The sequence below is a fragment of the Pristis pectinata genome, chromosome 16 (genome assembly GCF_009764475.1).
Source record: "Pristis pectinata isolate sPriPec2 chromosome 16, sPriPec2.1.pri, whole genome shotgun sequence".
Lineage (NCBI taxonomy): Eukaryota > Metazoa > Chordata > Chondrichthyes > Rhinopristiformes > Pristidae > Pristis > Pristis pectinata.
This window is the reverse complement of record NC_067420.1, coordinates 32,250,772-32,263,021: the sequence shown is the minus strand read 5'-3', so window position 1 is coordinate 32,263,021 and position 12,250 is coordinate 32,250,772. Positions and strand designations below refer to the sequence as shown.

Below are 12,250 nucleotides of genomic sequence, written 5' to 3'. Positions count from 1 at the left end.
TAAAAGGGACCTGAAGGGCAAGTTTTCCACACAGTGTGTGGAATGAGCTTCCAGAGGAAGTAATAGAGGCAGGTACAATCACGGCATTTAAAAGGCATTTGGACAGTTGCGGGGATAGAAAAGGTTTAGAGGGATATGGGCCAAGCACAAGCAAATGGGATTAGTCAACTTGGTCGGCATAGATGAGTTGGGCTGAAGGGCCTGTTTCCATGCTGTGTAACGCTGTAGGAGAGAAATCCAGGTAGCCTGGGAGGTTCGCGAGAGAGAAATCCAGGTAGCCTGGGAGATTCGTGGGAGAGAGAGGTCCCAGGAGTGTAGGAGGGAGTGGTCTGGGGAGTTAAAGGGAAGCACAGACCCACAGAAAGGAGAACTGCACATCCTGCCTCTGCCTTGGTTACTCTAAACACACCCACTGTAGTATACATGAAATATCATTTTCTTATGGCACTGCCTTTTGTGACTTAACCAATGTGGTATGATGGCATCTGCAATTAATAGTTAGTTAAATATTATTATTGGGTCTCCTGAAAAAAGGTGTGTCAAACGGTGGATTAAGATGTACAATGTAATACAATGTAGATGTACAATGTAATGCAGGCACGGTAGTGTAGCGGTTAGCGTAACACTATTACAGCACCAGCGACCCGGGTTCAATTCCGGCCGCTGTCTCCCTGTGTCTGCGTGGGTCTCCTCCGGGTGCTCTGGTTTCCTCCCACATTCCAAAGACGTATGGGTTAGGAAGTTGTGGGCATGTTATGTTGGTGCTGGAAGCGTGGCAACACTTGCGGGCTGCCCCCAGAACATTCTACTCAAAGATGCATTTCACTGTGTGTTTCAATGTACATGTGACTAATAAAGGAATCTTAAATCTTAATTGTGGCCATGCAGTTTCATTGTAATTTCATTTCAAACCAGGCAGTCATTTAGTTGAATGACACCATGTTTTGAGATTGTTAATATTTTTCATTTACTTTCCTTCATTACCAGATTTTCCACAACTGCCTCTGTGTAATGGAGAATCATCCAACTGGGCTCAGTTATGCCGAATCCGGAAAATGCAATTCTTCCTGCACACACATGCCACTATTCATGTCTTTCTTTTTTCTTGTAATTTTATTCACGTTCTTGAGCAGCATTCCCGCACTAACAGCAACTCTCAGGTATGTGTGAGTGGTAGCCAGTTCTGCCATCTTCTTATCACAAATTGCAATGATGCAGATTATTTCTTTGTCCTAATGGAAATCTTCCAAAATCTTAATCTAATTATTGTCATTGTTAGAAATTTGGTTAACAAAAGTGATAGGAGAAATTTGGTTCTGCCTAATAAGCTGTTCCGTTAAACTGTAAATAAGGTGCAGGTTTACAAATGTTAAAATCTTGAGCTGAAGGTAGGGGAAAACCCCATTGCACTTGTGACAAACTCCAATGTATATAGGACAGGATTAGTGTTATTAACCTTTAATTGGGTGTTGACTGCTAACCATTCAGAGGGGCACATTTTCTGATGGCTTTGATCCACTCAATTTAAACAAGATGTGATGAGATGAATTGGCAAGCAACAATAATGTTTAAATACATGTCTCAAACAAGATTTGCCACCCAGTTGCAGATAACAAGATGTTTATTTTTGAATTTTTTTTTATTCTTCCCTCAGACATTGGCTGGATATGGCTGCATAGAAATTCATCTCCTGCCTGTAGTGCTAATTATGAAATATAGACATGGCAGTCTCCCTCTGAGTACCATTGAAGTCAATGGAGTGAATTTCAGAGGGGCTATTATATTGAAATCGAAGCTTGTCAGGCAGATCTGAAATTGAACAACTGGTGGTCATTAGAGTGGAATGTTTCATTTACAGTCCAGGTACAATTCCCATGAAGGAGAAAGGTCATTTAAGCCGTTGCTCCCTGGATAACAAAAAGTAGAGTATACTAGAGCAAAAAAGAAAAGCATATGGTAGGTAGCAGGCTGTTAACGCAGTGAAAACCAGGCTGATAACAGCAAGGTCAGAGGAGAAATTTAAAAAAAACAAAAGAGGAGCAAATAGAGAGCACTAGACATATGTGCTAGCGCATAAAGACATCCAAAAACAAATGAAAGATAAATAAACAAGAAAAGGATTGTAAGAGGAGGGACTGATCAGAAATGGAAAATCTAATCATGGAGGCAGAGGGCAAGACTGGGGAATGAAATGAATACTTTACATCAGTCTTTACCAAGAAAGAAAATGATGCTGGCATCTCATCAAAGCAAGATGTAGCTGAGATTTTGCATTTGCTGTAAACTGATAAAGAGGAGGTATGGAGAAGACTTTCTGCATTTAAAGTAGTGAAAATCACCTGGTCCAGATGGGATACATATAAGGTTGATGAGGGAAGCAGGGAAGGGAATAACAGAAGCCATGGCCATAATGTTCCAAACATCAGAGGTGGTACCTGAGGACTGGAAAGTAGCAAATGTTACACTCTTGTTCAAAAAAGGGAGAAGAGATGAACTCAGTAGCAACAAATCATTCATTTAAACCTCAGGTCAGGAAAGTTCTGAAACAATAATCAGAAACACAATTAACATTCACTTGGACAAGAGGATTGAATAGTGAAAACCAGCATAGGTGGGTTAAAGGCAAATCATATCTAATGAACGTTTGTTTTTGATGAAATAAAAGGGAAAGTCACTGAGGAAAATATGATTAATGTGGTATATGTGGACTTCAGAAGGTGTATGATTAGTTGCTATATTAATAAGCTTGTTGTCAAGACGGAACCCAATGGAATCAAAAAGGCTGCAGCAGCACAAGTACAAAATCAATAGAGGTGGTATTAGAAACAGTGGTAGTGAAAGTAGTTTTTTGAACTGGACTGTGGAAGAGAGTAGGAGAGTGGAACTAACTGTATTGTATGTACTTAGGGCACATATGGAAGTGATAAGCCAAATAACTTCTTTCCATGCTGTAACCATTCTGTGACCCAATATTGAAATAAGCTTTAAATTGCATGAATGGCTCAAAAAAGATGCTAATGTGTTTATTACACCCAGAAATGGTAAATTTCAATGTCACTTGCCAATGGCAAGTCTAGAAGGATGACAGAGTACAACAAAGGCATGCATATAGAAAAATATTAGCTATCAGCATTTCATTCATATATAAAAAGGACCTTAATTAATAAAGATGTATTTGAAATATAACTGCAGAAGACAATCCCAAAATGAATATTGTAACTTTTGTGTTCACAATTAATTTGTTATTTCTTTTTGAATAACAAAACAAAATTTATTGCCTACTAGTTAGTGTTGTTTCTAAATGGGTCAGTGAGCTTATCAATATTTGCTAATGAATCTGAATAGTTAGCTTAAAAGGTTCTGTAATATTTCTATCTAAATTGGAATTTTTTTAATTGAATAGGTGTGTCCCTGATAGTCAGCGATCATTTGCACTTGGTATTCAATGGATCTTAGTTCGTACTTTAGGTAAGGGTACCTTAACAGCTTTTAATTATATTTGTTGAGTGTTTTTCTGTTATGTTCATATGATGTTATTCCAACAGAACTAAAATGTAAGCAAAAGACTGTCTAATCATTGAAATAGTACACTGGTTATACGTTTATAATTGAATATTTGACAAAAGCCTTAAATACTGTTTATTTTGATTTGTTAATGTATTTTATAAATATTTTAAATATAATATGAATGTTAGTCGCATCTTAATGAACGTACAAGCTTAACTAAAGAAATAGTTGAAAAAAAAGCAAAGAAAAACTGCAGATGCAGGAAATCTGAAATAAAAACAGAAAATGTTGGAAATGGTCAGCAAGTCAGGCAGAATCTGTGGAAAGAGAAGCAGGGTTAACTTTTCAGGTCCAAGACCCTTCATCTTTCTCAGTTCTGATGATGGGATTTGGACCTGAAACATTAACTGTGTTTCTCTTTGCACAGATGCTGCCTGACCTGCTGAATGTTTCCAGCATTTTCTGTTTTCATTATTAAAATAATAACTATTCATTTCTTCAATTTTAATCAGTTATTATAATCTTTGGTTATAATCAAAAGTCCCCAGAATAACTTTTCCCCCCACTAGACAAGGATCACTTGTGCTCTGATGCACAACTGTAATTTGTTGTTAATTAATTAACTTCCAGCACTTTTTTTCCATTCTTCTTAAAATATCTGCATTTGAATCAAGAGTGGTGTCAATTATAAATCAGAATAACCAGCCGGAATAAATGTGTCGGATTTTGTCAACTGATAAATTTGTATTACTAAATGTACCTGTGATATGATTTCATTGTTTGTATTAATTAATTAACAGTATCAAGAATAGTAATTTCTACCTTGTTTACTTGATAATAATCAGCTTGTATAGTAACTTAGCCATATTTTGTAGTTAATGTGAGTACTGATGGCAAAATGAAAATTTAATATCGTAACATTGTCATATAATATCAAAAGCTAAAATTCTATAAATTATGTATGCCTGATTTCTTGTTTATCCGCCTCTGCGTGAATTTCAACAGGAGGAATCCCAGGCCCAATTGCGTTTGGCTCAGTTATTGACATCTCTTGCCTGTTGTGGCAGGATCAGTGCACTGAGAGAGGCTCCTGTTATATCTACCAAAATTCAGCCATGAGTAAATATCTCCTGATTGCTGGAATAACTTATAAGGTAATATATGAGAATAATTATAGTTAAATAGATAGGGAAATAATTCACATTGCTGCTTTGCTAATTCTAACATGTGAGGAGTACATAGGTGGAGGATTAAACAGCTCTTATGAAGACTTAATGCATAACTCGAGTCAGGTAGTAAGTAGAAATGAAGGCAACAGAAAATGGATCTGTATTAACTTCTCTAATTTATAAAAAGTTATCATAGATGCTTGCATGTTTATATGTAGCCAAAGTAACACCAGAGTTGGTCTTTTGTGAGTAAATTAACCAGAGTTATTTTGCTTCTTCCTTTTTAGGCAGCAGGGACGATATTTTTTCTCCTGGCCTTTTTTCTGTACAAGCCACCAGCTTCTACACCCAGTAGTTCAAACATGGATAATGGAGACTCTGATTCAGACAAGGGTATTTCACAAAATACAATAAAAACAGTAATGACTTTATAATTAACTTGCACTTAAACTGTATTCAATGAAAATTGTATTCTTGCCATTCTGCATTATTCGAAGTCATCCACCACACTCATCTAAGTACCCACATTTAAAAAAAGACTTTTCAGCTTTTTCATTTTTCACTTTGTTGAAGTTGGGACTTTTTACAAACTTTTAACACTGCAAATTTCATAAATCATATAGGTGCAAAGAGTCCAAGTGTACAATAAAAATAGAACCTCTTTAAGGTGAATAAGTAGTGCCGTTTACCTGCAAACATTGTACTTGCATACAGGAAGTCTTCATCATAAATGTTAGTCATTGCTCTTGACAGGTCTGAAGTCCTCAGGAGGGATGATGGTGGGATGATGTTCACAACTTTAAACAATATAACTGTGCTTCAGGCTTTGTTGGATATCTGTATAGTTGTAATATCATTTATTTCAGCTGTTTACTTCTCTACAAAGCCCTTTCTAATTTGGATAAATTCTGAATCGTGTACTTAATTGTAAATGACTGAATAGCTATATTACATGTACATTTTAACAATTTTGATACAAGACATTAAGACTAAGATCTTCTTTTCTTTACAAAACCCCAATTACTTGAGTCTTTGCTCTAATCTTGGCGTAGTGCACCCACGAGGACCCCAACAACTGACTGTACTTGACTATACACAACAGATGGAATAGTTTGCCTAGTTTTAGAACATTTCTATTGCACCACGATTTAAACACCAGGAATGTAAATAGGATGACATTAATTAGAATGGCTTCCTCACAGCTTGAAGGACCCAGATTTGATTCTGATCTTGAGTGCTGGCTATGGGGAGTTTGCATTTTCTCCATGTGGGTTTTTGCCAGGTGAAATGGTTTCCTTCCAAATCCCAAAGATGTGCTGGTAGATTAATTGGCTACAGTAAATTATCTCTTAATGTAGGCAGGAGGCAAAAATAATCAAAGGGAAGTTAATGGCATGTGAGAGAAAATAAACTACAGAAAAATGAGAAGAGGTGGAATGAGACAGATGAGATGGCTCTGTTGGAAGCCAGCATGGTCTAGATGGGCCAAATGTCCTCCTCCCCTGTCATAATCAGTAATTAAGCTTTGAGCAAATAAATACAGTTGCTAAAAGATCAGAAATCCTGCTAAATGTTGGTTGATCATAATCTGGCAATTAGTAATACAACGTCCTCAAGAAAAGCTCAAATATTACATCCATTCAAAACTTTAAAATGAGATTCTAGCAAAATGAGATGGGAAGCCTGCGCTATCTATAAAGTGCAATCCTTTTCTCATTTTCTTCTTGACTAATTGTAAGCCCAAGTTGCTGAAAGTGACCAGAATTGGAGGTTGTGGTGGAGATGATGGGCATGAAAGTAACAGTGTAGCTTCTGTATTAATGGTTATGAGAGCAGTGTACTAGAGGAACACCCTGAGATCACATAAGATCTTTATTGTGAAGAGAAACGTCAGTCATGCACTAGATGTTGACTGTTTGTTCCAGAATCTCATGAACTGGAACGTACATTATTGGGGGTGTCGGTGGGGGTTTGGGAGTTGGGGAGTTGACAAAGTATATCAGGATGGAAGTAAAGTAAGAGATTCAGTGTCTTGTGCATTATTTATTATTAATTGTTCCTTTTTTTAAAAACAAAAGTGTATAGAAGATGCATAACCTTTATATGGCTAACCTTCACCTGGTGTCAGCCACACCCCTACAGACCTCATTGCACACACAGCTGCCATTCCTGTGATTATCAGCATAAAGGTGCAATCTACGACTTTTGTTTATTAGTCACAAAAATATCAAGGAGCAAAATCTGCAGCAGTTCGGCAAAGATGCATGAATTCATGGATTTCCCTTTGTGGCATCAGTGTTTAACTCCTAGCTGCTGTTAGCCTCATTTGTCATTGCAGAATACATGCAAAGGTGTCACTCTATGTTCCCTCAATAATTACATCATGTCCATGCTGTGCATCTCAGTGACCTGCCAGACTAATCAGCCTGTGCCCTGCAGGAGCTTGGAACATGGGACTAGATCAGGGCATTGGATCACTTTAGGGGTGGTGGTCATGCAAAGGATTTTACCTGCAACCTTTTCCGCAGTTGCTCTGTCGCTGGCATGGGGAGCAGTCCTTTGAGAACTGAGTGCCTTCCCAGCAATGAGCACGGGGAAGATGTGGCAGCCTAATTGTGTCAGCAATCCTTGGCAGGAACTGCACAATTCCTGTTTCAGCAGAGGAAGCAGTGTCCAAAGTGCCATAAGATTCCTTTAAATATTTTCCCATAATTTTACTTTTTTTAATGCTGTCTGCGTGAGTGTCAGTACCAACCACAGAGGATGAAGTCCTATTTCTAGACAACAGTCTCTGCTAAGATAATGGAAACAGATGTTGCAATTGGCATGGTTGTATGCCATGATGTAACATTTTATATATTACATTTATAATAAGGAATTGATTATTAATCTGCCATTAATCTTTAAGGTGTAACTTATCATTTAATCAAAGTTACACAATATAGTTACTATAATTAGATATTTCAGGATAAGTAGTTGCTATGTTTTTCTATTTTACTTTTAAAAGGCACTGTTTTTACCAATGCAGGGTTAAAGTTTATCATCTGCAATTAGTTATAATAATTTTAATGTCAGGATTGTTTAATATTCCAAAAGACATTGAATTTTCAAAACAAAATCCATGCTGAGATTGATAGGCAGTTCCATTGCTTTGATTTATTGTAGATTCCATGAAATAGAAAAATCCTCTGAGGTTGATTGTTTAATCTCATACTACTTAACTCATCTAATTTCCCTAGAGTTTGGGAGAATGAGAAACGTTATATAATTCTTAATCAGGTTGACAGGATAACAGCTTGAAAGCATTTCCTCCAATTGTGAAAATGTCTAATTTAGGGTCACAGCATCAGAAAAGAACTGAATTGTTTGTAACAGAGCGGATAAGAAATTTCCTCACTCAAGGGGTTACACGTTTTTGGAATTCTCAATCCCAGAGGGCTGTGACTGCAAAGTTTTTGGGTATGTTTTAAGGCAGAAATAGAACTTTGGATTCATAGAGATTCAATAGATGTTGTGATAACAAAAAAACAGTGGAGTTAAGATGGAAGATCAGCTTTTACTTTACTAAATAACAAAGCAAACTCAAAGATCCTGTACATTTACTCCTGCTCCTGTTTCTTATGTTGCTGTATGAACCATTCAGCCATGTAAATTTGATGTAAATACTCAAACACTCCTGACCACCTTCATTTGGTCCCATTGATATTTATATATTTCACTGTGTACAGTTTCTAATTTGCTAGTGAGGAGCTAGAGATGTGGTTCTGATATACTTAAGAAATCCAAGGCTCACAGATCTTATTTGAATCAGGTGTGTTTAAAACCTAATTTGCTAAATCTGGTGGCTCCAGGGATGTACTTTCCAATTAATGTCTCCTTAAGTATTTGGACAAGTCTGATATGCCTTTAGGAGTTCCTTTAGTAGCAGCAATCTGACTGAAAGAAAATACAACCTTCATTCAACAAAGCCTGCTAAATTGGGAGTTAGCACCAACCATGGACAAGTATGTTTAACAGAAGATCAGGTGATCAGTTTGACAATCCACTGAAACCACAAAGCTGGTTATGCTGAAGGACAAATTGTTAAGACAGCATTTTTGAACAGGGCCCTAGAGGAGGTAGAAGAGCTTTTTTTTTAATCAGGAAAATTGTTTTTGTAAGGATGAAGCATTGCAGTTTTCACGGAAACATTAATATGATTCCAGGCTGCACACTTCACTGCCTGAATCTGTAATTAAACCACCTAAACTTCTCTGGAGTGGCCAGATTTCTGTCCTTGATTTTGATAACTATATATGAAACCTGTTCTGTTACTGAAATATTTGAATTTTTTTGATTAAGTTCCATTTTCCATTTGGATTACTGAGCAATTTAATTGTAATTTTAAATTATTAAATGTAAATTGCACAATGTGGTGACAAAGTTTAAAAGTGCTCAGGGGTCTTCAACCTTTTGGATACTTCATAACTTCATAAACTTCCATGAGATGAGATGTTTTGACCAAAACCAAAGTCCTGAACATTCACGCGAATTATATAAAATTTAAGAATCAGAAGCTAGTACGCATATAGAGCTCTTGTGGTGGCTCTAATCTGATTCACAGCCAGTCACAATAAACCAAGAATAGGTGGTAGGAAATAAATTCAATGATCTGAGATTACCCATTGCTATTACAATTGCAGTTAATCTCAGTATGGTAATATATGGTAGAAAAACATGAAGTTATATTACTTCTTTTATGTATGCTATAAATGCATACAGCTGTCACGTACAACATTGAGCTATTTTAGTAAGTTTACAAAGCAATACATCCTATTACCTTGTTTATTGTAGTATATATTGCTGCTGCAAAGTTGCAAACTTTATTTCATATTAGTGCAGCTTATCAAAAAGACAGCTCAAAGACTTTGTTCCTCAAAAAAGCACACTAAAAAGGTTGTGTGGGGGACCACCTATGTATTAACCTATGCCATATCTATTTAAAATGATTATTAAGACAAATTAATATTAATGTTTATATTTGCTGAAAGCATTTTCTGTTTATTTTTTTAAAATTAGGTTATTTCTTATGAGTTGGTATTTTGTTTTGAAAAAATTCTTAATGCAGAGTATGGAAACAAAATGGTCTGTGCAAAGAGATATTTTAAGAATTATTGCAATACAATTTGGAATTGCTGAATATATTTAGCATATCATATTTATTTCATGGCATAAATTATATTTAGAATTAATGCAGAATGAATTGTGTTATCCTGCTGAATTAATATTCACACTAAAGTCAGTATAATCTCTTCAACCATTAAACTGAGTTGATTGCTATAAATGCTGAATAAATTTGAAATGTTTTATTGTTGACCAAACTGATGGTGATAGACAAATTACAGCCAACTGTCTATATGAGGCTCGTATAATAATCTTAATGCCCATGGAAAAGTTGGTTATAACACTTTATTATATACCTTTCTTATTATTTGCTTATCTGGCCTCACCCCCTCCCCAAGCTTGCCAAGCTCACCCACTGTTCCCCCAACCTAATACCTGACATCAATACCACTTCACCCCTAACCCTAATTGTGACCTGACCACCAATCCCAGCTCACCTCTCTCCAACCCCGCAACATCATCAAAGTAACAGGGTTGGAGTGGACCTTGATCGCAAGTTTCCATCCACATCAACCCCCTTAACCCCAAAATTTGGTCTGGATTTACCGGATTTCATTCAATTGATAAAGCATGCAAGAGCTGATTTTGCAGGACCTGTTCAGCAGCACAAAATGACTGCGGCCTCATGCACTACTGAATTTTACAGCAACTTGTTGCTTGTAGCCCCATTGCACTGTGACCATTTGTTCTTTGCCACAAAAATATGACAGCAATGTAGCACAATTAACTTTACAGCAAGATGTGCAGGTGTCAGTAGTTAAGTGTTTTTACACAATAGATGCAACAGCACACTTAATGTTATTGAAGAAAAATAAAAGAATATTTGTACATCCTGATGTATATGTGAATCTGGATAGTCAGAAGTATTTTGTAAATTTGTTATACAATTGTCTATGTATTTTCACTGGGAAAGTTTTGATACCATGTTGAAACAGAATTGTGGACAATTTCCTGTGCATTGATTATGTGGTCACCTGTTGGAAAGTCTTTTAACCTGCCTAATAAGGGTTGTGTGTTTTCACATCCTTTTCTTTAATTGGAAATGTTTAAATTGGAATGGATAGACTTGCAAGATTTTTGTAACTGTCAATCAATGTATAATTTTCTGCACAAAAATGTTTAAATAAAAATTATTCAAATTTAGTCGTCTCTAATTCAATAGGTTAAAAAATGGTTGAAATGAATTTGTGATTTGTTCCTCTCATTAAGTTGCACTCTTTTGCGTTTTCCTGTCTTGTGTAATATAATTGAGTTGCCAAAACACAATGGAGACAAGTGCCACCGCAGATATTTCAACAGCCTCTGGTGTGTGTGATTGCGTGACTAGACTAATGATTGGCTTGCAGAAATATCAAGACAGATGCAACCTGCTTGCTCAATTTGAACCATTCTTTTGTTAGCTCTGCTCAGGTATGCCAGTTGTCAACTAAAATCACTGAAATCCAATTGCAGTAAGTCTAGGGGAACAAAAACAAGATACTGTAGATTCTGGAAACCCAAAATAAATAACACAAAATGCTGGAAAAATCAGCTGGCCAAGAGTCACCTGTGGAGAGAGAAATATAGTTGTATTTCAGGCCTGTGATCTTTCATCCACTGAAGAAACATTAACTCTGTTTGTTCCACCACAGATGTTGCCTGATGGTGTTCTGTTTTTAACACTATTTAAAAAAAAATCTGGTGGAATTGTTTCTACCAATCATTACTGATCCATCTGATTCTGTGATTTACCAAGGGCAGGTAGTTTCCTCGACCCATTCTAAGATTATTTTAATTCTAGATTTTCCCAGAAGAGATCTTTGACGTACCATTACAGTTTTTTTCTTCAATACATTAACATTTTCATCCTCCTTGCAAATTTGGAAGTCATCCACAATTCTAAAGAGATTATCAATTGAAAGATGTCAGAGTATCAGAGTTATGCATGTTGATGTTGTATAATCTAGAAATTTTATTGAGATTGCAAATTGACGATTATGAGAAATGGGCAGGAAAGTGTTGAGCACATCAATCATAATGTTACTGAATGGCAGAACAGGTACCAGGGCCTACACCGATTTCTTATGTTCATTGAAAATTGGAAAAAGGACCTTTAATTATATAACAGCTTTAATTACCACAGAATGGTGAGAGTACGGAAAGAGGGGATTTGCCCCATCAACTGTGTAGCAGCTCTATGTAAAAGAAATCCAGCTTGACCCACTCTAACACATTCTCCCCATGGCCCAGAAAATAACTTTTCACTTATCCAGCTCCCTTTTGAATGCTAAAAAGTGAACCTGCCTCTACTTTTATCCCTGGCAGTGGCTTCCAGATCATGACTAATCACCATGTGAAGGAGTTTATCTTTGTTTCCTTATTCTGGCTTATGCCTTCTTCCTTTCCAGTCCTGATGAAGGGTCTTGACCCGA

General features: G+C 36.5%; 1 protein-coding gene across 7 annotated transcripts in view; it reads left to right on the top strand.

Annotated features, from left to right (window-relative positions):
- The window catches only part of slco4a1 (solute carrier organic anion transporter family, member 4A1), a 135,954-nt gene extending 125,015 nt beyond the window's left edge, over positions 1–10,939 (top strand). For 6 of the 7 annotated variants that reach the window (XM_052031569.1, XM_052031571.1, XM_052031570.1 and 3 more), the window contains 4 exons: positions 988–1,160; positions 3,404–3,468; positions 4,513–4,661; positions 4,964–10,939. In XM_052031569.1, the coding sequence (XP_051887529.1) occupies positions 988–1,160; positions 3,404–3,468; positions 4,513–4,661; positions 4,964–5,110 (534 nt within the window). In that variant the 3' untranslated portion in view covers positions 5,111–10,939. The remainder of the gene's footprint in view (positions 1–987; positions 1,161–3,403; positions 3,469–4,512; positions 4,662–4,963) is intronic. The other variant, XR_007957607.1, reaches the window with a different exon arrangement.
- The last annotated feature ends 1,311 nt before the right edge of the window (positions 10,940–12,250 follow it).